This window comes from Mytilus californianus, unplaced genomic scaffold, assembly GCF_021869535.1.
Source record: "Mytilus californianus isolate M0D057914Y unplaced genomic scaffold, xbMytCali1.0.p SCAF_1, whole genome shotgun sequence".
NCBI lineage: Eukaryota > Metazoa > Mollusca > Bivalvia > Mytilida > Mytilidae > Mytilus > Mytilus californianus.
Window position 1 is genome coordinate 51,012,605 of NW_026262581.1, and position 27,956 is coordinate 51,040,560.

General features: G+C 32.6%; 1 protein-coding gene across 1 annotated transcript in view; it reads right to left on the reverse strand.

Moving 5' to 3' along the window:
* Positions 1-5,115: 5,115 nt before the first annotated feature.
* Positions 5,116-27,956, reverse strand: part of LOC127720705 (dnaJ homolog subfamily C member 2-like) — a 40,991-nt gene continuing 18,150 nt past the window's right edge. The window contains exons 7-18 of the mRNA XM_052227463.1: positions 27,602-27,667; positions 26,681-26,772; positions 25,582-25,703; positions 23,491-23,559; positions 18,278-18,358; positions 16,928-17,016; positions 16,168-16,237; positions 13,942-14,111; positions 11,523-11,620; positions 10,275-10,394; positions 7,420-7,598; positions 5,116-5,749 (exon numbers count right to left, since the gene is read on the reverse strand). Of these exons, the coding sequence (XP_052083423.1) occupies positions 5,687-5,749; positions 7,420-7,598; positions 10,275-10,394; positions 11,523-11,620; positions 13,942-14,111; positions 16,168-16,237; positions 16,928-17,016; positions 18,278-18,358; positions 23,491-23,559; positions 25,582-25,703; positions 26,681-26,772; positions 27,602-27,667 (1,219 nt within the window). The 3' untranslated portion in view covers positions 5,116-5,686. The remainder of the gene's footprint in view (positions 5,750-7,419; positions 7,599-10,274; positions 10,395-11,522; positions 11,621-13,941; positions 14,112-16,167; positions 16,238-16,927; positions 17,017-18,277; positions 18,359-23,490; positions 23,560-25,581; positions 25,704-26,680; positions 26,773-27,601; positions 27,668-27,956) is intronic.

A 27,956-nucleotide genomic window follows, 5' to 3' on the forward strand; every position in this document is an offset into this window, starting at 1 on the left:
TCACCTCGTAAATGAAAGTCATACAACGGATCAAGATACTACCATTTTGTATTCACAATCGACAGAATCGCGATCAAATGTACTTTTGAAAACCGCCGTAGCACAAGTAGGGTCGAATCAGCTCTACACCGAGACAAACATTCTTTTTGACGAAGGAGCGCAAAGATCGATTTTAACGCAGAACTTAGCGAATAAACTCAACTTACAGATAGAGAGAACAGAGATAATACATTTATCGGCATTTGGAGGTGAAGAGAAAAACGCGAGACAACTAGAAAAGACAACAATCTATCTGAAAACCGATGCAGGACACGTATTGCCAATGTCATGTCCGTTGAAGCCACCCTCTCTGTCTTCTTTCAAGTTGTCAAAGCAGTCGAATACTGCCACTCAAATGGAATCGCCCACAATGCCATTAAATTAGAAAACGTCTTGTTGTCTAATGGATGTGTCAAATTGGCCGATTTTGGATTTGCCAAATCATCCGTTGTTGTTGCCGAGTCTGAAGAATTTTGTGGAACCCTCCCATACGCTGCCCCAGAAGTTATTATGGGAATGGAACACAACACCATGAAAGCCGACATGTGGAGTATGGGAGTTATGCTCTACGTCATGCTCTTCGGAGCTTTCCCATTCTCCGATAGTGACGCAACCTCAATGGTCAAAGCTCAAATCTCCAACACCCTCTCGTTCCCCGAAAACACTAGCGACATCTTAAAATCCCTCGTCTCCTCTATGCTTGAACCATCTGTTGAAAAACGTGCTGATGCCATCTCAGTCCATCTTGCCTTCAGTCAGTTTTAAAATACCCTAGCATCCTTGAAATTACAACAGGCTCCGTAACAGGAGCTTGTTGCGATTTCAAGGATGCTTTTTTTTGTCCGTTCTATTGTTACGGTAAACCATGTAAACCTTCCTTTAGCGTAGTTTCATCCGATACGGTATGCGGGTACGGTAAACAAAAGTGTTCATTCAATTTTTACATTCCAATCATCGTCCCACCTGTGCGTTGCAGTTTACCGTCTCTTTGTATTCAAGGTTTGTCGCAACAATAAGAGAAACGGAAATCTCGAATGCGATAGTAACGACTATTTGTTATTCTAGTTTACCGTATCCCCGTACAATCCTTTAACATTGCAGTTTACCGTTTCTTTGTATTGAAGGTTTAACAAGCTTAGGATAATAAAAAAAGTTAAATCACTTCTAATTTTACTAATGGGACTAAATGTTATAGGACGTCTTTACCCTTTGTAACCGATTGCATGTGGTTACGGTAAACAAGAATGCAGTTTTAAAGTTTTACAAGTTGCAGAGAAATGGAAAACTTGGTTATTCTACTTTGACGCATCCCCAAACAATCCTTTTTACTTCGTATTGAAGGTTTGAGAAACAATCTAATGTAACCGATTGCATGTGATTACGGTAAACAAGAATGTATTGTCGGTGTAGCTAACCGTATCTCCATAGTTTTATCTTCAATGGAATTATGTTCTAATCCCAATAAATAAATTGGAAGCACAAATCTTATTTTAAAAATACAGCCATTTCATTGGTTTACCCTTAGCTTGTGGTAAACCTTGTATACTAGGAAACAGTAAACTGTACTGTATACGGACTGGTTGAGTTACGGTAAACCTTTAATGACAAAGTTTATGGTTACGGTAATCATCACAGTTAAAAGGCAATACGGTAAACCTATAAGATAAATGCCCTGGTACAACCAATTACTTTGTTTACCGTTTGCAAGAGAAGTTGCCATTAATGAAAAGGGGAGATATTTTCAATAATGTACTATTTTATTGTGTAAGAAAGCATTTATTAATTCTTTTCACCCTTGAACATCAAGCTTTGGAACAGCCCTTAACAGCCATATCACTATATATGGCTTGAATTTCAGTATTTAGATACTTTTATTACATCAAACCTACGCCAATTTAAAATGGAATTTTTATTGAACAGTTGACTTTCAAACAATATAGCTCTTACTGAAGAAGTTTTCTCCGCCTCTAGCGAAGTATTCGGTAAAGTTGCAATTAAAAAAGTCCTCAAAGCCTCTACTGAGTTTGAAGCTTTCCTCAGCCTCAAACACGAAAACATTGTCGAAGCCATTGAAATCATGTCCGTTAAAGCCACCTTCTCTGTCTTCTCTCAAGTTGTCAAAGCAGTCGAATACATGTGGAGTATGGGAGTTATGCTCTACGTCATGCTCTTCGGAGCTTTACCATTCTCCGATAGTTTAATATGCAACCTCAATGGTCGAAGCTCAAATCTCCAACACCCTCTCTTTCCCCGAAAACACTACACCACCTAAATTCTCAATTCAGGTGAAATTAACGTGAAATTTTTAACGTGAATTTCTCGTGAAATCCCAATTCACGTGAATTTCACATCAGATTCACGTGAAAAATTTCATGCGAGTTTCATGTATAAGCTCGTTTGAGGTGAATCTCACGTGAAATTTACGTGAACCAAAATTTGCTATAGCGACATCTTAAAATCCCTCGGCTCCTCTTTGCTTGAACCATCTGTTGAAAAACGTGCTGATGCTATCTCAGTCCATCTTGCCTTCAGTCAGTTTTAAATACCCAAGCATCCTTGGAATTACAACAGGCACCATAACAGGAGCTTGTTGCAATTTCAAGGATGCTTTTTTAATAACCAAGCATCCTTGAAATTACAAAAGGCTCAGTAACAGCCGATACAATATGCGGGTACGGTAAACAAAAGTGTTTTCATTCAATTTTTACATTACAATCATCTTCCCACCTGTGCGTTGCAGTTTACTGTCTCTGTATTGAAGGTTTGTCGCAACAATAAGAGAAACGGAAAACTAGAATGTGATAGTAAAGACTATTTGTTATTCTAGTTTACTGTAACCCCGTACAATCCTTTAACATTGCAGTTTACCGTTTCTTTATATCAGAGACATAATACATTGTATTATATGTCCCTGTTTGTATTGAAGGTCTGAGAAACAAGCTCATAAAACTTAGCTTGATATGGGAATCCTTAAATTGTGAACTGGTCTAATCCAATGCAAGTTTCATTCTTACATCATTCCCATGGTTTCATACAGATATTTATGTCATATTTTCCACAAGACAGTTAAACACCAATCCATCATCCTCAACATCCTCAAAATGTTTTAAAAAAACTGTCATTTTAAACTCCTTTATTTATAATAATACATAAATAGTTAACTTCACCTTTTGTACACAGCTGATACATTGTTTATTTTGTTTCTCGTTCAATATGCAGTACATAATATTTACAATGGTAAAGATGGGCTAATTATGACAGTATTTATTTTGTTTCTCGTTCAATATGCAGTACATAATATTTAATAAACTGTTAACACAGAGATATGTCTCGCCTATTTGTTATTTTGATAATGCAAATGTTGAAATTAAAATAGCAATACTTTAACATGTAAGTTATGCAAATATTCAAAGTCAATGAACCATGACTGAAGGTACAGGGCTAAACCATCTCCATGGAAATGAGATGTGCCAATGCTAATACAACTGCAAACCAAATACTATTGACATTTCATAAGTCGTTCCCTTTAAACAAACCTAAACACAAACATTCACTTGTAAACTATGTAAAAGTTTCAAAGTCAATGAACCATAATTAGGGGTTGGGGTTATATAATCTCCATGGAAATGAAACTTGCAAATGCCAATACATTTACATACCGAATATCATTGACTTAACATAAGTGGTTCATCTTAAATTGACCTAACTAACTAATACATGTAAACTAAGCAAAAGTTTCAAAGTCCATAGACCTTGACTGAGGGGGTGGGGCCAAATAATCTCCATGGTAATGAGATGTGCCAATGCTAATACAACTGCATACCAAATATCATTGACCTACCACTAGTGGTTCACCATGAACTAGACCTAATCACAAACTAATACATTGTTGACGCCGTCGCCGGAAACAGCATACCTATGTCTCGCTTTTTGACTCCGTCAAGGCAAGACAAAAAAGGATTGATGGGCTAATTATGACAGTATTTATGTTGTTTCTCGTTCAATATGCAGTACATAATATTTAAAATGGGATTGATGGGCTAATTATGACAGTATTTGTTAAATTTATTTGCAAAATATATTCTATTATTTGATATTTCCAACATAATATTTGCACCTGTCCCAAGTCAGAAACCTCTAGCTTTTTAAATTTTGGTTCATTTGCATGTTTCGGAGTTTAGTGTGGCATCCATTTTGCTAGTAGACATTATTTCAAGGGCCAGCTGAAGTCCACCTCCAGGAATTTCTTGCTGCGTTGAAGACCCATTGGTGGCCTTAGGCTGTTTTCTGCTCTATGGTCGGGTTGTTGTCTCTTTGACACATTCCCCGTTTCCTTTGTCTATTCCATGGTAAACTAGAAATGAGTGATCAAGTGATCACAGATACTCTTATTTCCTGATATTATTTAGTGGCATTTTTGATGATCTTGTATTGCTGATAGTTTTAACTGTTTACAAGTTTCTACCTATCTTTTATAGTTTTTGCGATAATTGGCAAAATTATAAAAATTAGTAAAAAATCATCATTTAAAAGCAATACCTCCTAAAAGGAGTCCTGATAATGACATTGTTGTAGATCTTGGTTTGCTGTATACTTATCTATTATAGATTTGTTTGATATGATTGGGGAAAAAAAAGAAAAATAGTAAAAAATAAATCATCATCTAAGGGCAATAACTTTTTAAGGAGATATCCATTGGTTTCAATCATATTGCCTTTTTTGTAGATTTCATATTGCTCACTATAGTTTTTACATATCTAATATACAAATATCTAATTTGAGATTGTAGGTAAATTTCAGTCATGTTGGCATTTTTGTAGATCTTGTATTACTGATTCCAATTTTTAAGACATAACTCTTGACTGGTAAATGTAAAACAAAATTTTTAATCAAACTTTATCTGTATTTAATGGTTCATGACATTGCATTTAAATTTCAAAAGACTGAGTCAAGCTATACTTTATTATGCTGAAACCAAAAGTGAGGGACAGACAAAAGGATGGATGAAGAGACTGACGTGTGAATCACTATATACCCCTCATTGAGTTTAGTTAGGGGATCAAACAAACACTGTAACAAGAAAATAACAGTTTATTATGTTAAGTAGTACTTGAAAGATTACAGGAAAATTGTACTATCACTTTACACAATAATATGACACAAAGGATCTGACATGACACACATATTCTGAATCATAATAACGTTTTGTAATAAATTTTCAACTGAAATGTCATAAACACATGTTCTAGAGTAATTCCAGATTTGTCAGTAGTATATACATATGTAATTCCAGATTTCTTAGTAGTCTATACATATGTAATTCCAGATTTGTCAGTGATCTATACATATGTTATACCAGATTTGTCAGTAGTCTACTGTAAATTCAAAAACTATTGCGAGGTTTTTATTAATGTGAATAATGCAACTTGGTAAATATTGCAATAAATAAAACAATAAATAATATCTGATTAGGATATCTGTATGCAGATTTTCCTAAAATCCCAATAATTAATCTCGCATTATTGTCCATTCTTCCAAAATCGCAATAATAAATGCATGCAATAATTTCTGAATTTACAGTCTATATATATATGTCTTGATGTCCTTCAACAGGCTTTTTTTAAGTAAGCACATTTTGTTTTTCTTCTCACTTCTTCTTGGCAGCTGCGTCTTGTGCAGCTTTCTTGGCACGAATAAGTTCTACCAATTCCTGTAAAATATAGGCATATAATGATACTGTTAAATGCTTTATCTTTGAGCAGTATAAATTTAGGGTGTAATGTTTTATTTTTCAAGATTTTCTTGTCTCAGATAAATACCTTCCTTAAAATCAAATTAATGCAAATGACATTTTCATAATGTCATCTTAATGGCAACATCAGCCAAAAATAGACTTTTTGCAAAATTTCCTACTTGACATTAAATATTAAATGGGGGAAATAAAAGTTCCTTAAGACTTGAATGCTTCTTTTCATAATTTTATTAGGGTGTAAAAGCGTTGACCGAATCACACTTTGTATGAAGCACGACAGTAATCAATGCTTTTACAACCAAATAAAATTATAAAAAGAAGCATTCAATTCTTACAATTAAATTCAAATGCAACAACCATGAAATTAAGCTTTTCGTTTGTTTTTCTATGCATTGTTTTAACATTGTCACAGATAGCAGGTGCAGTCATAGCTGTTATATTTTATAAGGAAAAAACAATTGATATTGGAGTGCCTCCTGATTGTTGCAAGCCAATCACAATTACAGATTCTAATGAAACCTACATGTAATATAATTATATAAAAAAAAAATATATAAGAGCATTTGAAGGAGCAAAGAATAAGGGCAGTGTATATTTATTAGTAATATTACAGACCTACTATAAATATCTGAACTCATTTCAACCAATTTTTTTTTTATCAAATTGCGAAGCCAAGTAATTTTAAAATGAGGATAGAGCATAACCAGAAAGAATAAAAATGATTCTAATAGGAAAAAATCTGTTTACTTTGAAGCAGACCTATAAAACAAAACTGAAAGGCAGCCATTTTGATTTGATGAAGCAAAAACTATCTATAGAAAACCAAATGTGTCACAAATAGAAAACCAAATGTGTCACAAATACAAAATGAACACATGCATGTGAACTTACTTTAGAACTATTTTATTTAATTTTCTGGCAAGCAGCACCAACAAAAAAACTAATGTCTGAAGCCCAGAGATGCCATGTGCTGATAAAAGCACAATGGCTCTTCATACCAGACCAGCAATAAACTAAGATCTCCCCAAACAAAAGAAAAATATTAGAAAATCAATTCAATTTAAGAGTTCTCATAATATATTCATATTTACAGCCTTCATACAAAAACATGTGGAATCTGGTCATTTCTACTAAAATAATTACTGTACAGAGGGGATAAAAATAGGCAGTCAACAAAAACATTGATGTATAAAATTAATGTGATAAAAAAAATGCATACTATATAGTAAATCAAGAAATAGTTTTGTGATTTCAGCATTTGAACAGGGTTATATTTTTTATACAACTTGTTAATTCATCCTCAAATTCCTATCCATGTACAGAAGGACCAATAATTAGCACAAACTGTCTTGATATCAAATGATGTCAGATTGCAAAAGAAAGAAAACAATACAAAAGTGGAAGTGTTCATCATCTATGCATACACATATGAGTTATCTAAGGGCAATTTCATATTTAAAGGCATGGAGAGGATGGGAGGCACTCATATTTATAAATTGTGGGTGGTTACATTTTCTTTACAATTTTGTAAAATTAAAAGTAAAATGAAAATTTTAATTATAGGTGCCCCCCCTGCAATAAATCCTTACATAATCATAACAAAAACAATTTATTCTTCACAGTCTTACCTTATATCTTTTCATACAATCTTTCTTACTCCTGGTGGGTAATGTCTCAGATATCTTATCCCATCTATCAGCTACACTGGCAGGAAAGGTTTTTAAAGCTTGTTCTAAAATTTTCTGCTCATCTGCTGTCCAAGGTGCTGGATTTGTCCCAGTTTCCCTTATTTGCTGCTCGTAAACTTCTACAAAAAAAATACCATAGAATATTTCAGTATGGTGTTACAATAAAAAGTCATTTAAACAAAAATAAAAGAAATCTTCAACACAAGGCACACTTTACACAAAAATTAGAGATTTCCATCTCATTTTATACGAATGTAAACAATAATGTCACATTATTTACAATATATATATATATATATATATATATATAGAAAAAAGTCAAATAGAATCCATATGCTGGTAACATATAAGAAAATTAATATAAGATAATGACGGTTTCAATTCATCACTTTTACTAGCGCTTTCACTGCTTTCACAGATCTTCAGGTAATGTGACTTGTATACATAAATGTTATAAAACAATTGATTGACGTTAACAATAGTATGACGTTAACAAATACAAGGGAGACTACTAATGTCATTTTAAAATTGGAATAAAGTCTTTAAAATGTTTCGTAAAAATTAAAATATTATTTATCATTTAATCCCGGGTTGAGAATGTTTATGAATAATTCTTCTTTCTTCTTCCGGAGAAAATCATTTTGACGATTGACCATATACAACTGAAATATTTTAAATCGTCCATTAGACCAACGATGGAAATGGTCGTTAGCCCTGATGATTGTTAAATCTTCATGGTTGGTTTGCTGTCTATGTACAGTCATTCTAGTCCGCAGTTCTGTTTTTGTCTCTCCAATATAAAATTCCTCACAATTAAAACATATGAGAGAATAAATGACGTTTAAACTTTTACAAGACATATTTTGTTTGACTGTGAAATGCTTTCCATTTTTGAAATAAATTGAACTTTCTTCTATTAAATCTGGACATGTCATACATCGTTTATCGGTACATTTTCTAACAATAGGTAAAGTTTCATTAAAGTCGAATTTTGAAGATGTTAAATATCGTTTTAGACTTTTTGACTGTCTTTTACTGTTGATAATCTTCTTTTTTTGTAATACTTTGTCCATTTTTTCACTTTTGTGTAAATTATTTTCAATTTGTCGCATGAAACTAAATACAAAAAATGTATATCATAATCTTGTGGGTTATATGTTGTGACAAACGGGATAATTTTGTCTAAACTGTTTGATGATTCTACGGTTGTTTCGGATCGCCGTGATTCTGTAATGATTGGTCCTTTTATCAGTGCCTTTTGAACTCCGTAATCTATCACTTGTTCCGGATATTGCTGCTGTTCCTTGGAAAGACACACTTGTCATACCATCCATAATTATTATGGTATTTTATTATAAAAATCATTCACCCTGAAGAAGCAATCTTAAGTGACAAAATAGACCTCAAACACAGAAGTAACAAGGAGTATTGTTGTAAAGCTTTTATATAGTATATAACAGGTAGAATATCCTGAACCATATATGTCAAAATGGGCATCTCAATTGTACTACAGAAATTCTGAGAGAAAAACAAAATGAGACAGAAGTGAGGACAAACAAGAACAGACATATACAAACAGGGATTTAAGCTTAGAACGCAAACTAATATCAAAACTGTGAATGATACCAGGAGGTCCAGGATATCCTGATTGGCATGCAACACCAGTCCTTTTAGTCAAAGGGTCCAAGGCAGTTATAAGTCAAATCAGTAAATGTCATAAAGGGTAAAAAAAGAAGAAATTATGAACTCCCCACAAAGTGCAAGACCTAGAATTCCCAGCCATCGTATTGGTGAGGTTAACAGTATTTGATGAGGATTGTCTGAGTCAAAGACAAGTGGAAATGTACCTCAGGGTATCTTGTATTCCAACTATTGGATTACAAAACCAGTTTCAATATCACAGGAAAAGCAGAATATACATGACTCAACAGGAAGTCAGGCAAGACAGGACTATTTCAAAACATAGTAACCACACAATAGGGTTAGAATTCTCTAGAAAAATCATCTTACAGTCAATTGTGACACACTCAACTGATAATCCACCAACTCATTGCCAACAACCATGAAAATTTTGTTGTGTTTATATTTTGTGTAAAAGGAAAATCTTTATATAGGACATAAACGCAAAATAGTATTTCCTTAGATTCTCTTTGGTTGTCCAGGATATGAAGAAACATATCTTGTTTGTATCATATGTGATTTTCTATTGATTCCCTGAATACTTTAGATTCATAGGCACTTCTTTTCAAACCTTTCACTGTTAACTCCTTCCTTTGGTTCAGCTTCAACAGTTTATGAGTTACTTTAGATTTCTGCTATTTACTTTAGATTCAATAGCCACTTACTTTCAAACCTTTCACTGGTAACTCCTTCCTTTGGTTGAGCTTCAACAGTTACTTTAGATTCAACAGCCACTTACTTTCAAACCTTTCACTGGTAACTCCTTCCTTTGGTTGAGCTTCAACAGTTACTTTAGATTTCTGCTATTTACTTTAGATTCAATAGCCACTTACTTTCAAACCTTTCACTGGTAACTCCTTACTTTGGTTGAGCTTCAACAGTTACTTTAGATTTCTGCTATTTACTTTAGATTCTATAGCCACTTACTTTCAAACCTTTCACTGGTAACTCCTTACTTTGGTTGAGCTTCAACAGTTACTTTAGATTTCTGCTATTTACTTTAGATTCTATAGCCACTTACTTTCAAACCTTTCACTGGTAACTCCTTACTTTGGTTGAGCTTCAACAGTTACTTTAGATTTCTGCTATTTACTTTAGATTCTATAGCCACTTACTTTCAAACCTTTCACTGGTAACTCCTTCCTTTGGTTGAGCTTCACAAGTTACTTTGGATTTCTGCTGATTCTCAAATTTTTCAAATGCTTTTTTATCTGCCTCCATTTTCAAAACAAAATCTGGAAATGCAAAAGAAATTGAAAGTAAAAACACAAACAAAGATTTTCTGTTACATGAAACGATTCTATAATCGTAACTTTGCAAAAGTAAAATAAGGATTTCAGCAAAAACTATATTTGTGATCTTTTGTTTGTTTGTTAGCATATGGCCTTCAAGATTAAATTAAGTTACATGGTTCTACCAAGTTTGTAACATTATTCTCTCTTTTTTCTTGATATTAAAGGGGCATTAGCTATGAGATATAAAAAAAAATTAAAATATGATTTTTTTTGTTCAATCTTTCATGAAAGTGAAATAGTGAAATAATAATTCGCTTTTAGTAGCCAGTTTGGTTCAATTTTGTCAAAATAAGCAAAGAAACATCGCTGATGAATTAATCACTTGCAAGTGAATAAATCGACCTCATTGAATCCTTCTTCATGTGACCTTCAATTTAACCCCTTAGCTAGAGTTGGGTTACACATGAATTAGGCGTGTTCAGCTATCAAAAGGAAAAGAATGTCAACATTGAAAGTGAAACAAGGGTAAACCATTTGATTGACTGATTTGCTCCACAAAAACTCATTCTTATACAGGTAAACACCATGATTAACATATATTTGTTACTTATAATATAAAATCAAACAGACCTAGAAAAATCCAATTGCAGGAGTTCCCTATCTATTTATATCTATATTTATATTTACTTCGGGTTATATGACCATCAGCAGTCTTCAGAGGTCATCTCGATGGTTAATTAGATGGCGTCTAGACTAAAATACACACGAAATGCTGAAAAATATTATCCAGCCCATGCATTGTAAATTGTTTATTTTAGACTTTTTATAACGTATACATACGTTTTAGTATGTTATAAATTAAATATGAGAATTTGAATCAAATCGCTGAACATGAATTTGATAGCTAATGCCCCTTTAATGATCAAGTCTGTTTCTCTACAATAATGGACAAGTATAACTTCCTACCTCCCTACTATTGTAAGGCCAAACAAAAAATGATCTGTGTTTAGTTTTGTCACTCTGCTATTGTCAACATATACCATACACACTTCTGTTTGCCTTGCTACTATTGTTAGTAAGTACAGTGAAATACTTTCTGAGTCTTTAACAATGTTTATCAGAACATACCATTTTTCTGTAAATCTTTAGCCTTTGCTAACACATCCTTAGCACCTTTGTTGCTATCTGTTATGTGCTGTTTGATGAATTTGGATATCACTTCCCATCTAAAAAAAAATTGAATAAAAATAATCTCTAAATATCATTGGAGAAACAGATTCCACTTCCCAATCTTGTGCAATATGACAGTTCTCCACTCTTAACAGTAAAATAATCTCTAAATATCATCAGATAAACACATTCTACCTCCCAATCTTGTGCAATATGGCAGTTCTACACTCTTGACAGTTAAATTCAAAATAGCTAAAAAGCTTTGCAAGCTTCGCTTTTTAAATTTGAAAATTTAAAAGTCTTGAATGAAGAAATAGTGTATCACAGTTGATGCAGTGGTAGAATATATATATAACCAATCTCTAATAATATGCCAAATTATGGCATGCTGAAAGACCTTACAGAGATACTTCTAAATATACCATAAATAATTCGGGGTATCTATTCTAATTTTTACTTATGGGGAACTTGAAATGTAGTTTTAAAATCAACCAATTTATCAAGGAATATAATAATAGTAAAATCTGATTTTTCTAAGGTACAGATCTCACAAATATTTGAAAAAATTCGTAAGGGTTCCGCAGAACCCAGTGTCTCGCCTACTTTTGCTGTTAATCGCAGGCTAAACAAAAATGAGGAAAAAAATCAATAAAAATATTCCTTTAGATACTATCTTTTGATTGTAAGAACTTCTGTCAAAGTTTGGTATAAATCCAGGATAGTTTATGAATCTAATAAATGTTTTAAAAACTTTAACTGCAGACTGTATTTAATGTTAACTGGAAGAAAAACTAAGTCCATTTATAAGTAAAATACAGATAAACAGGTACAAAATTTTAACAAAATTTCCTTCTAGATACTAGCTTTTGATCATAAACAAGCTTCTATCCAAGTTTGGTACAAATCCAGGATAGTTTAAGAAAGTTATTAAAATTTTAAAAACTTTAACCACAGAGTGAATGTATTGTTTCCTGGCAGAAAAACTAAGTCCATTTATAAGTAAAATACGGAAAAAACGAAATTTTTTTTTAACAAATTTACTTCTGGATACTATCTTATGATCATAAACAAGCTTCTGTCCAAGTTTGGTACAAATCCAGAATAGTTTAAGAAAGTTATTAAAATTTTAAAAACTTTAACCACAGAGTGAATGTAATGTTTCCCGGCAGAAAAACTAAGTTCATTTACAAGTAAAATACGGAAAAACAGGAATTTAATTTTTACAAAATTTACTTCTGCATACTATCTTATGATCATAAACAAGCTTCTGTCCAAGTTTGGTAGAAATCCAGGATAGTTTAAGAAAGTTATTAAAATTTCAAAAACTTTAACCACAGAGTGAATATTTGTGGACGCCGCCGACGACGCCGACGGAATGTAGGATCGCTATGTCTCGCTTTTTCGACTAAAGTTGAAGGCTCGACAAAAATATATCCTCCATTTTTTTGACAACAGACATTTTATGGCCATGCTTTCAAGATTACAGAAAATATAAAAAAAAAAATCTGTGGTATACATGTTTGATTTTTGAAAAATCAACCCAAGAGAGATAACGGGTTAAACTTTAAAAACCCATGGACATGTTTCATTGAAATGGAATAAGTCATAGATTTCTAATCTTACTGTCAGAAACAATTCTATGTCATATAATAAGGCAAAGTGCAAACTACCCCCCTCCCGAAAAAAATAAACAAAACAAAAACAACAAGAATTGCTATTGCAAGGAATAGCCGATGCTGTCACCCAGTACTGGACATTGCAACTGTAGTGCAACCATTTTGAATATACAGTCAAATGGCACATCTATACATGCCAGAACTTTCATGCCTTTGAATCTTGAATGGGGGGTAGTTTGCACTTCGCCTCATTTATATCATGATGTTTTCTCTTTTGATTCTTTTACATCTGTCCCTTTCAATTTCCAAAACATACAATCGTTCTTCTTTTGTCCACTTCCATCAACATGACAAGAAATCCCACTACAAAGCTAAAGAACTCCACTGGAGCAGTAAATACTTTTGATTAACTATGAGTTATAAAGAGAATACTGACATAAAGGTCTCCAAACACAAAAGCTCCATATGGGAGCTTTTATTTGTTATTTGAAGCCATATTAATCATGTGTATCAGCAGAAAAAATGTCTGACAAATATGCAGCATAGGTAATACCAAAAACACTTAATTAACAGCTGCTGGTGAGTATCATAGCCTGAAAGTGAAGCTCTACATTGCTTAAGCCACTGATACTCTTCATAACTGTTTTTGAAATACCACGACCCCCCCCCCCCCCTCCCAACTTTTCCAAAAAAAACCAAAAAACAAACAAACTGCATTAAAGCATATAGGCATTGAAAATGATTAATTTATCTTAACTCACCTATCTTTGGTTCCTGCAGGAAACAAATTTACTCCCTTGATAAGCACTTGTATTTCTGTTTCACTCCAAACTTTTCCTTTGGCCTGTGATCCCTCTCCTGAAGATTGTTTATGAAGAGCTTCCATTTGCTTCTTTTTCTCTTCCTCTGTCTGTCTATTTAGTTCCTCAACCTGTTTGCAAATAAATTTCATTTACTTTTATTCTTGTGTCTTTTCTTAAAAAAATATCTTACTACCAAATATTTTCTCAATTATTCTTTGTAAAATAAAACAAATTTCACAAGTAGATTACCTATTTAACAAGTTAAACCAACTTTCTGCATTAAAGTATCCCAAGCCCTGCTGATATCTGTGTAAAAATTTCCACAAGTATTTTATTGCATAAAAGAAAATGAATTAAGGAAAAAGTGAATATATAAAAATTCAAATATGAGACAACAGTACTTAAAACTCATAAAGTGGCATCAATAAATCACAAATTCGAACAATAAATTAAAGTGATGTATTACAACTTCTCCCTGTTAGCTAGTGCAGCAGAATCTGCTAACTGTACCAGAGCACCTAAGATCACCAAAAGTTTTTTGTCCGCTCAGTCCTTAATTTTCTATGTAAGGTTTTTTTGTCTTTTCTTCCTCTTTCGTTTTTTGCCATGGCATTGTCAGTTTGTCTTCAACTTATGAGTTTTGAATGCTGCCATTGGAATCTTCCGCATCTTTTCCAATATCATCCCTTTACACAATAAACTGCTTCGCTGAGCGCAGCTGGATACGCCCTCAGAGGTCCAACCCTGAACAGTTGGGGGCAAAAATGGACACAATATTCAAGCTTGATACAGGTCTGAATTTGGATTGTAATTAAATATTCGACATATAGGTTTCTGAATAAATGTAGTCAAAGAACTTGAAATTGGTTATATGAATTGAATTTATATTCAATTCAAGATTTCTTGCTGTTGTGTAATACACTGTGCTGTTGTGCAATACTTAGTAAATCTGTTGTCAGACTATAAACAAATAAAGTTCAATTAATTCTCAATGTCATATTAGAAATTTATGAAAATCAAAAGGGAGCTTACATCAATAGATATAAACAATTCACCAAAGTTTCATGAGAATTGCTGACAGCATATTTGTGTTATTGTCCGAAAACTGGAAAATCCCCCCTTTTTTAATGAATAAAACCCCATAACTCAGAAATGTAAAATGTAAAGTTTATTAAATTCAAAAGGGAGCTTACATCAATAGATATAAAACTGGAAAATCACCCTTTTTAATGAATAAAACCCTGTAACTCGGAAACGTAAAATCTAAAATTTATAAAAATCGAAAGGGAGCTCATGTCAATAGATATAAACAATTCACCACAATGTCTTGCAAGTTGATGAAAGCATTCTTCAGTTATTGTCCGAAAACTGGAAAATCCCCCTTTTTTTAATGAATAAAACCCCATAACTCAAAAACGTAAAATCTAAAATTTATAAAAAAGGAAAGGGAGCTCACGTCAATAGATATAAACAATTCACCAAAGTTTTATGCAAATTGGTTAAAGCGTTTTTGAATTAATGTCCGACATGTTGACGATGGACGGACAGACAACGGTATACCATAATACATCCCGTAAACGGGCGTATAAAAACATTTGATTTGCATCGCATGCAGGGTCCAATTTATACCACACAGCAAATGAATTTATTTCTTTTATTCTATACTATCTTGAAGTGACCATGTGAAACCTAAAGATGCTATTGTTTTGGTAGTACTAAGCCCTTTAATATAGTCAGTGTGTTCTAGATAAAGCTACATACATAAGTACTGGCTTCGCATTTATTTCTTATCAACCTTAAAATATACTGATATGGCAATAAAACAAATATAAATACAATGTAACCACCACATCTTTTTGGGACTTCAAAATTAAGCCTATAAAACTAGTAAAAAGTCCTTTACAGTCATCAGAAATCAAATCATAAACTTTAATAAGGCCCACAAAGGTTCATAGAGACTTCCAATAAAGAATGTTCACAATGGAGGATGCCAATATATGTTCAAGAAAACTTAACAATTCTTAGCCTCATAAATCATTTGCAGCTCTATTACAGCAACTAACAACTTCAAAGTTAATGTTTAAGCAGCTAAGACTGTAAATGTTTAAATACATTGCAGCAAACATCAACCTCAAATGTTAATATCAATTGAAGAAAACCCAGAGATCTTCAACGCTTCCATACCTCTTTGAAAAATGCTGTTTTTGCTTTAGATTCATCCCCTGATGTCAGTTCTTGATTCAGTGACTGCAATCTGAAACCAAATAATATCCAGCGGTTATTTTTCTGAAAATGATCCTTTTTTAATAAACATTTAGTCTTAAATTTAACAAGAACTGATTTCAAATTTTAAAAATATGTACTTCCTGTATACAATCTTAGCAATGAAAAACTTTTTAATAAGCTAAGTATACTCAATAAACTCAATGACAAGCACTTATTCATATCATCATCAATGACAAGCACTTATTCATATCATCATCAATGACAAGCACTAATTCATATCATCATCAATGACAAGCACTTATTCATATCATCATCAATGACAAGCACTTATTCATATCATCATCAATGACAAGCACTTAATCATATCATCATCAATGACAAGCACTTATTTATATCATCATCAATGACAAGCACTTATTCATATCATCATCAATGACAAGCACTTATTCATATCATCATCAATGACAAGCACTTAATCATATCATCATCAATGACAAGCACTTATTCATATCATCATCAATGACAAGCACTTAATCATATCATCATCAATGACAAGCACTTATTCATATCATCATCAATGACAAGCACTTATTCATATCATCATCAATGACAAGCACTTATTCATATCATCATCAATGTTATGTTACCTCATAGGGAAAATTATTTATGGCAAAAAAACCCCAACAGTTATGTTAAAATGATAATGGAGATATTTTACTTAATTATAGACAACTGATCAGCAAGTCTATCTACATCAGCCATGTTCGTTACTCTTTGATTTTCTTCATCAGTGAAGTAGCTGTAATCCTGAAATACAAAAAGGAAATATTATGCATACCACCATATTGACATTATCACTAAAGAAATGTATTGTACAGTTTAATATCACTAAAGAAATGTATTGTACAGTTTATTATCACTAAAGAAATGTATTGTACAGTTTATTATCACTAAAGAAATGTATTGTACAGTTTATTATCATTAAAGATATGTATTGTACAGTTTATTATCACTAAAGAAATGTATTGTACAGTTTATTATCACAAAAGAAATGTACTGTACAGTTAAAGTGAAAGTAGAATGGATACATTGTTATGGTAAGCATACCCCACTAGTAATTCAAAGTATTGGCAAACAGGAAGTGGGTGTCAAACGGGGGTGAAAAGTATCCATACTTTACAACTCATTATTGTCAAGCTGATGACCAAATATGAAGTCAGTATGTGAAGTGGTACCTGAGAAAAATGTGGCTGAAATATCAATTGGACAGAAAGATGGAAAAAGGAACGGACAAGGTGAATGCTATATAGCTCCCATGCCTAGAGTGTATGCATAATATCACTGATATATAATTACAATATTCTGGAGGAATGATTTAAATCCGCAACCCTAATGAACAGGACTGACACATAGACAGACATTCCGATATACATGCATATGTATAGATAAGAAATAGTAAAATTGTGTGCCACATTCAAATTCTTTGTTTGGAATATGAAATGCTTTATCTTGCTACTATTTATAGTTCTACTTCCAGGGACCTCCATAGAAAATAATGTAATGAATGGTACAAGACTAGCAACTGGAATTAAACTTTTTGATACAATTTTGAAATAATAAAAAATATTCATCAAGTTAAACTCTTCTCAATGTTCAGCTATTGCAATGCTTTTAACTATACCAATTGTCATGAAATGTTAATGATGCTAAATTTCTAGTATAACAGGTGCACAATTCAATATAACTTTAAATCTCTAATATAGAAAGCAAGGGAGATAATGCAAAACTCAATCTTGAAAGAACAAAAATGCAAGTGTGTTAAAACTTCAAAGGTGGAGGACTTCTACTTTTGTGGGGATCCCTGAAACACTCACATAGGCCATTTTCTATTTGATTTTAGTATGTTTTGTACAACTATACATAATTCTAGGAAAATACTGATTTGTTCCAAGGCTGGACTTACTGAAAAATAAATCTACTATAAAATTAAAGAATAAAATTTCCACAGCAGAGTATTAGTTTAGAAAGTCACAATTAGATAACCAGGAGTATACTGAATACTAAATACCTTTACTGCAGTTCTTAATGTTTTTCTTTCTTTCTTAAAAATTTTCTTCTGTTGATCTTTTTCCTTCTTTAATGCTGCAGCCTGAATTAAGAAAAAACAAGAATGTGTCCATAGTACTAAGATGCCCCACTCGCACTATCATTTTCTATGTTCAGTGGACTGTGAAAATGGGATCAAAACTCTTAATTTGGCATTAAAATTAGAAAGATCATATCATAGGGAACATGTGTACTAAGTTTCAAGTTGATTGGACTTCAACTTCATCAAAAACTACCTTGACCAAAAACTTTAACCTGAAGCGGGACCGACTGAATGACGGACGGACGAAAGAAGGAACGGACAGACCATAAAACATAATGCCCCTACTACTATTGTAGGTAAGGCATAATTACTGCCATTTATCTTCAGGTAAATATAACTTGGCAGACAGAAACCATCAAAGTATCAAATAGCTTTAACTTTCTGTTTTACATATAGACGGGTTTATCCACGTCTTATCTCAAAAACATGTGCGCTGCCATTAAGAGGTCACGTGGTACGTCGGCCATAGCACTCGTGAATGATAACGCACGTGCAATCAATTATGTATATAGTCTATATAACTATCGGTCATTTATAACGTTTTTGTTTCACATATTTCATGTACATATGACCATGGTAAATAACAAAAAATATAGGAAAGGGGGTGGAAATTCTTGTGCTGTTAATGGATGTTCTAATAATCGTCGTAAATTAAATGATTGGAACGTATCATTTTGTGAATTACATGGACATAAGACTGTTCTTGTTTGGTTCCATTTAAACTACATGTTATGCCCGCTAATGAAACAAAACGATTACAGTGTATTAAAGCTTTAAATAGAAAAACACTTCCAAAGCAAGTATTCGTATGCTCGGATCACTTTCTAGACGGAGCTCCGACGGAACAAAATCATTTCCCAAAATTAAATCTTGGGTATGAAAGCCAGACAACCCCCGGTAGACGTAAACTGTCGAGACAAGAACCAGAAAGTAGAAAAAGAAAACGTTTACTGGAAGAAAGCAGTAGTACCGAGACGAGTGTTGACATTAATCAGACTGAAGGACCGTCTAATTCTGAACTGCTTCCAGCTCGGCTTCCAGAAGCTTTTTGTGATTTTAATGTGGTTAATCCACCTACGGCATCAGTTGGAACACAATATGTCGATTCTGATTATTTGATTTCACAGGATCACATGTATTCAAAACCCTGGTCGGACATACAGAATACCTTTACTCAAACGAATACGGCGTTGACTGAAGAAAAGGGGGTTCAAGTCAAAATTGAAAGTAGCGCTATGTCCGCAAAAATAAGTATTGTAACGGACAGTGACTCTTTGTTATATACTGGTGTAAGTAAAGAAGTATTTTTTACGTTAGCAGAGGTTATGTCAGCAGTAAATACATATAACTTTCAACTTGAAGTCGCCGACCAGTTACTACTAGTGTTGATGAAACTTAAACTAAACTTGCTGTTTGATGACTTAGCTCGTAGATTTGGAATTTCAAAAGTTAAGCTAGTAAAATGTTTAATGCTTGCAGAAAAACTTAAGGATTTAGTTGCATGGTTGCCGAGGAAAACAAATACAATACAAGCATGTTGTCCCGAATCTTTCCGAGAAAATTACCCTCGCACCACTGTAATAATAGACTGTGCCGAAACATTTATACAACGACCTACGAACTTGAAACTAGAAGTGAAACTGTCAGTAATTACAAGTCGCACAATACCGCAAAATATTTAGTTGGAAAATCTCCACATGGTCAAATCATGTTTATTTCCAAAGCTTTTGGCGGAAGAACTAGTGACAAGTTTATCGTGGAAAAGAGTGGATTTTTAAACTATTTATTGCCGGGTGACGAAGTAATGGCAGATCGTGGATTTACAATTGAAGATTTTCGTTTTCTTCGTCGTGTAAAATTAAACATTCTTGTATTTACAAAATGCAAACCCCAGCTTTCAAATGAAGATGTCACAACTACTAGACGTATTGCACATGTACGAATACATGTAGAGCGTGCTATTCGTAGACTGAAAGTATTTAAAGTTTTAAGTGGAACTGTACCAGTGTCGTCTTTAAAGAATTTTGATGACATTCTTATTGTTTGTTCCGCATTGGTAAATTTGAGATCAGATTTAATACGGGATGTCAATGTAGATACGGATTGAATATAATTACATTGTAAATTGTGTTTTTCGTCCTTCCTTTTTTTTATTACATTTTTATTCAACCTTCAGATTGTTTTATTTCAATTAATTGATTTCCATATTTGACTTGAATGAGAGAATTCAGGAAGTGTGATATATGTCAATGAGACTGTAACCCAACAATAAAAGTTAGATTAAATCATCAAAACTCTTCAATGAACAGTGGACTAAATCTCCTGTCTTGGATGTCATTAAATGTGAGTGTTTAAACTAGCTTGGAGACGATAATTCCTGGTCTTCTTCTTATTATTGTTGTTATGAACAAGTGAAAATTAAAAGATAATTATATATTAAATCATATATATATACTGGTAATCATAGACCTGCTCATTACTTTTTATTATTAAATTGTATCGAATAAGAAGCATCTGGACTTATCAAAGTAGGAATTACGGGTCTTCTGAAGTGAACTCGTGGGGTAATACATTTTTTTACATAACAAGCAATTACGTTAACGTGTGAAGGTAAACACGTCAACACTGTTTGCCTTTCCAACTGTGATTATCCCTAGTAAATTACACACATGTCTATGAAGTCTTCTTGTCAAAACGTCAACATTGCATACCAATGTGTTATCTCATTAATATGAGATAATTATCATATTTAATAATTCAGATCATTCATTTTGGTTGTATCAACAATAAAATTATGTGTGTTCAGATAGCGTGCTTTCTCTAATGTTTACAATGTTTCACGACCTTAATGGCGACCGGACATCGATGACCTCGTGCGGACATGTGCAATACTAAGGGGGATAATGAGAAAGACCCGTCTATAGATTATTTATATAAATAAACAGCTGCGCCATGAGCGCATGATACGCCCGTCGTCTTGTGTGTGAATTTTTATGCAATAAGCATAAATAGTTTCTGATATAAGGCGTGACATGCGAAAACCCCCTTTTTTTTTACAAAAAACTCAATATCTCTAAAATAAAATTTTGAATCAAAACCAAAAGTAATACAGATCTTTAGATTAATGTAACTAAGAATTGTGTAAAATTTTAAGCAATAATCATAAATCGTTTTTGAGATACGGCGCGACATGTGAAAACCCCCCTTATAAAAAAAAAAAAATCAATATCTCAAAAATAAAATTTTGAATCAAAACCAAAAAGTATACAGATCTTGATATTAATATAACTAAGAAGTGTGTAAAATTTTAAGCAATAATCATAAATCGTTTTTAGATACGGCGTGACATGTGAAAAAAACCTCCCCCTTTTTTTACAAAATACTCAATTACTCAAAAATAAAATTTTGAATCATCACCAAAAAGTATACAGATCTTAAGGTTAATATAACTAAGAAGTGTGTAAAGTTTTAAGCAATAATCATAAACTGTTTTTGAGATACGGCGCGACATGTGAAAAACCCCTCCCCCTTTTTTAACAAAATACTCAATATCTCTAAAATAAAATTTTGAATCATCACCAAAAAGTATACAGATCTTAAGATTAATATAACTAAGAAGTGTGTAAAGTTTTCAGCAATAATCATAAATTGTTTTTGAGATACGGTGCGACATGTGAAAAAAAACACACACCTGTTTTAGTTAATAAGTCCTGTAACTCAAAAAGTTTTAATCTTATTTTCACCAAAAAGTATACAGATCGTTTGACCATCAAAAGAAACAACTATATTAAGTTTCATGAAATTTGGATAAGTCATTCTCAAGTTACGGTGCGACATGTTTACGCTGGACAGACACGGACAGACGGACGGACGCCAGACATTTGTATACCATAATACGTCCCGTCAAAAATTTGACGGGCGTATATAAAGGCCAGTTTATGGTTCTCCCCTTTCACTCCGGTTTTCTTCACAAATAAAATTTGGCCTCCATGATATAATTAAGGTTTCTGAAAGTGGGGCTGTTCAAGAAAAAAAAGACATGCAGAACTTTAAAGCACTTTTTTTTCATTTCCAAAAACCCAATGAATTTTTTTCCCCCTTATGAATGACAAAAAAATGGTTGAAACACGACCACCTTCAAAAAATTATAAATAATGTTTTTAAAGGGCACAGACCATTTTTTCTGGAACAGCAACAGATTTAGCAAAAATGGTCCAGACCACCAAAGTATCATCAGGTCCTCCATCTTAATGCTTTGCACAGGTGCTTCCTTTTTTTATTGACGAATGTATTGTTTTTTCTTAAAACATTGAGTTTTAAGTCTGTTATAAATTGTTCTGTACTGACAAAAAGGGTTGTTGTGGTACATTCTTGCAATGTTAGGTAGTTTGTCAAATCATCAGTCACCGATTTCACGTTTTAACTAATATATGTCATCAGAAATCCTAATTATAGAACCTGTTCAACTAAATTTGCCAAGGGTGCAAGGACGAGAAAATTACTGAATATCATCAGATTTTCAAGATTTCTGGTATTATACCTTATACAATTTCAAAAGATAGGACCACTAAGTATTTTGTAGGACCAGCAAAAGTCTGCATTATGTTGGTCCTATGTCTGGCAGAAAAATTTGAAGTTTCTCAAATTCTAAACTACGATATATTGATGGCATTTTCAAATATGTTTTAACTTTCTTGTGTTAACTATATATTCTGTTAGAATCATTTGTAAACAGATAAAGGCACATGCTTTAAACATTTTAGTAAAGAGAGGGGCGGAATGACCTTTGGCTGAATGTCAGGATTGGGCCTTTATTTTCATGGGAGTTCAGGATGATACCCCTCCTAAAGAGAATACTGTAAAACAATTTATTTTCATGGAATTTTTTTCACACTTTTCCAAATTTCTGGATGTATTCATATGAGGGATGATCCAAAAGTTTACATATTCCAATGATTTCTATTCACTTTAATTTTCTGATCGAGAAAATCGTGAAAATTAGTTAGTTTACAGCAGTCTGATAATTGAAACATAACAACCATAGTCTATCAGGAACAAACTGTGTCACATAAGTTGACAAGTAAAAGTGTTTTGTGCATACTCTTGTTACAAACTGAAAAAAAGCCACATACCTGAGCTTTTGCTTCTTCTTCCTCTTTCTCTTTTCTTTTTCTCTCTTCATCTAATGCTTGCTGTTTTATCTGTATCAAACAAAACAAGCACCATATTATTTCAGGAATATACAATTTATTTTCATTGGTATACATATCTGATGTCAGAGTCAAAATCTAGAACACCCAAAAAAATGACACTCACTATTAATGTTACAAATAAAACAAAAGAATAGAAAAAGGTAAATATGCATGACGTCAATTATCACTGAACTAGTATACATATTTGTTTAGGGGCCAGCTGAAGGACGCCTCCTGGTGCGGGAGTTCTCGCTGCATTGAAGACCCATTGGTGGCCTTTGGCTGTTGTCTGCTCTATGGTCGGGTTGTTGTCTCTTTGACACATTCCCCATTTCCATTCTCAATTTTATCAATATATATGTGTAGAAACAATTTATGTCTTCAGTTGTGATTAATAGTGTTTATTCTAATATGAAATGCTGCTGTCTTTTTGTAATTTGATAAATTCTTGATATATCTATATTTACCGCAGAATCACAGATGTACATATTAATGACTGTTACAGTTAACCCCTACTTAAATCTACATGTATATTAACCTATGTACATTTGTTGTGTGAAAATTGAAATTGAAAAAAAAATTACAAAACTACATGTTTCCAAGCTCCTAATGTTATTATTATTATTCTTATGTATGTCATGGATAACAAAAAGAATAAATTCATTAGAGCTTGAAAACATGTATAAAATTTAAAAAAAATAAATTTCATGAATGATCTTGACACATTAACATCAAGTCAAAACATGACGCCATAGGAATGAAAACTCTCACACTGAAGGTTATTCTGATACCTGCATACCTGCCAACCTCTGAAACCTTCAAAGAGGCAGATCTACCACTCAGCTATGACAGCTGAGGGGGCAATTTTGCGTGAACGACATTTTCAAGTTAAACATATGACTTGTTTACTTATACGTCTACAAAACACCAACAAGAGTTAATAAATATACTTTATTTCTTCAACCCATGGTAATAATCTATACAAGGTATTATTTTTTTTTTATCAATACCACCAAGTATCATAATTCATAAACTCCATATTTTTATTTTGTTTGTGAGTCTCACACTAAGAATGCTGTCAAACATCGTACAGAGCACAAGCAGAAACCGAAAAATTGATAGAACATGATGTGCAAAATGAAGATTTATTGCCAAGTGAACTTAAAGTAAAAATTGAAAATCTTTCATTCAATCTGCTTGACATTTCGATTTGCAGTTATCTATTTCTTCTTATTTACACTGCTGCTTGGTCCAGACAAAGTCCTCTATCTTGTAGGAGTTGACATAGCAGAAATGAATTTCGATTACCTATAAATTGAACATAAAAAATACTGACCAAAGTTTTCAAATGATCGCCAATTATTTATTTATTTCTATTGACAGGAATGAAAAAGCCAGAGAATTACTAGCGCGGGTCATTTCAGGTAAAAATATCCGAAAGTGGTAGATTCTTTACGTCCGTGCGGAAGCGGACTGGCAACTGGGAGATTTCAGGAATTTCGACGTTGCACGGGAGACTCTCAAAACAGGAGGGTTGGCAGGTATGTACCTGTATTTTTCAAATTTGGATAATATTTAACTAAAATTGAGCTTTTGAGGTAGGTGTTGTTTTATTATTGATTCTATTGCATTAATCGCTCATTCATGGAATTCAGCAAGTCAATATGGCAACTCACTCCTTAGTTACAACATGTCAGCTGTGAATTTGACGGTATATATTAGCCAGCGAAACAAATTATACATATAAGAAATGCAAATGTTTGTTGAGAATTATAAGGATTAAACACACATTTTTATAGTTTATTTAAGTAATAATTCATGCATGCCATAAATTGATGGAAATTTTAAGCTTTATCTTACAGGGGGTAAAATAGAACAGTCACACTTATTTTCATTCCAGCTTTTTTAATTACCCTATGTTTTTCTATTAGTATCAAAATAACTCATGCAAGCCACAGATTTGTTGGAATATCTTATGAATAAAATAAAATAAAATGGCAAATATATGACAATACTGAGTGAAAAATTTACCCGAGCTTCTTCTTCCACTTTTTGCCTAGCTGCTTCTTGTTTTGCTCTTTTCACTGATAATTTCTTTTCCTTTTCATCATCTAAAAATTTCTGTATTCTGGGATCACAGGCATATGCATTATCTGCAAAAGAATCTTATGTTAGCAGGAAATATTAAATTGTTTTCTACATCTATCCCTGTTATCTAAACAAAAAACTAAGACTTCGGGGCCCACATTTTTTTTAGTGATCATGTTTAACTAACAAAAATGAAAATATTTTCTTATTTACAAGTTAAAAATTGAACAGCTGTCCAATGAGTGAAGTATATGCCTGTTGTATGCATCTTGAAATTTTTGCAAGAATAATTGAATATTGTCAAAGGCATTTAATCAGAAGTCAGTAAAATGATCCTGTAAAAAAATCTTGCTAGGATATCCTTAATAATAAAAGAACTGTCTTTAATTTATTTTTAAAGCCCATAACTCTGGAAAAGCAACTGTGAACATTTTCAAAATTGAAAAGGAACTTACTTTCACAATTACCAACAACAGTGTAAAGTTTGAAATATCTTGATTGACGTTTACTTGAGATAGTACATAATATGTGAACAAATTACTTTAATCTAATAGTCACAATACCTTAACTCTAGAAGGTACACCAGAAAATGTTCAAAATTGAAAGGGAGATTACTTTAACCAATCCCAACAACAAACATAAAGTTTCTAGTAAATTAATCCAAGCATACTCTTATTAGTGTGGGTTATTTGAAAATGTGCCTTAAATCTGACAGTTAAAGATACATTACTCTGGAAAAACAAAATCAAAATGGAGTTTTCTCAGACTGATTAAACTACTGCATACAAGTTTCAGGAAATTTGATCAAAGCATTCTTAAGCTTTTCTAAGATGTGTTGATAAGACAAAGGTCTATCATAAAACCTCCCATCAATGATGGTGTATAAAATTCCATTGATTTCAATCAAATGTTTGTCCTATTGTGGTGGGAGGCAAATGCCCACTCCCCATCTGATACCTAAATTGAATTTGTGCCTGTGTTCTTTGTATCCTACAGGATATTTATACATTAAAAGTTACTACCTTTAAAACATTTTACATACCCACTAACTGTCTAATTCTAACCATTTCTTCTTTCTTTCTTTTCTGTCTAGCTGCTTTGTTTTGCTTTTCAATCCATCTTCTTTCTTCTCGACTTTATACAATATAAAATACTTGTTTTACTATAGAAATAGAATTATTTCTAACAACTTCATCAATGTGGAAATGTTCACTTACTCTTTTTTTTCACAAACATTTTAAAATTTAAAATAAAACAGATACAGGACAGCAAATGAATGTATTCAAAGAAACATCATTAAAAGGAACACTTTGAATGACCACATCATTCACACAAATTGTGTCGTGAAATAAGCAGGTGTTTTACAAATGCTATTAATTATGAATGGAAACAGGGTTCTCACTTAGACAAGTCCATGAGTACTGGAATGATGAAAATCTGGAGAGTCCAAAGATGCATCAAGATTGTAAAATGTTGTATCAACAGAGCACATATATCATTATTTTATAACAAAAAATTAAAAATAATCTAAACTTGATGTAATTTTCTTGCTCGTCTTGGTCATGTGGACTGAAATAATAAATTATATAGCAATAAAATTTCATCTTCTCACTGTTGGACTCACCATGGTAAAAAATTATGAGTCCCTGGACTCGCCTTCAAACATTCTTTGTGAGAACCCTGATGGAAAGGATAACATAAATAAACATAAGTTTTGGACAACAGACCACACCAATCAGTAACACACGACTCCTCAAAAACAAAAACAGATGTACAAACAAATACCAACTTCCAAGCAAACATATTCAGAATGTTGCAGCAATCAGTATGAAAAGAGGTCAGAAGTGCTGTTAGATTTTCAAAATTTGTGAAGTGCCAAGATAAACTTTATCACAAAACCTTCTTGCTATATACAATGTTTTCAATTCAACTCTGAAGGACTCAAATTGTTGAAATATCTTACTTTTCTCCTTTTTCTTTTTCTTCTTCATCAAGGTATGAAAATTCTCTCCATGATTCTAATTCATACCTAAAATAATCAAACATTTGCTATAAACAGTCACTTCAAAATTAACAAACTCATATCTTGTTTAAAAGTACATTGTAATTTGCTTTGAAATGGTCATGTCAATATTATCAGAGTCATTTTTTGTAAACATATCTTTTTCATTCTTGCTGGCTATTTTCATCTTTTCATAATGCATTTTTATTTCATCAACAATTTAATCATTGATCAAGTCCATGTCCAAAATTAGAAATTATCATGATTTATAATAACATTCATCATTCCACTCATATCTAATATATTTGGAACAATT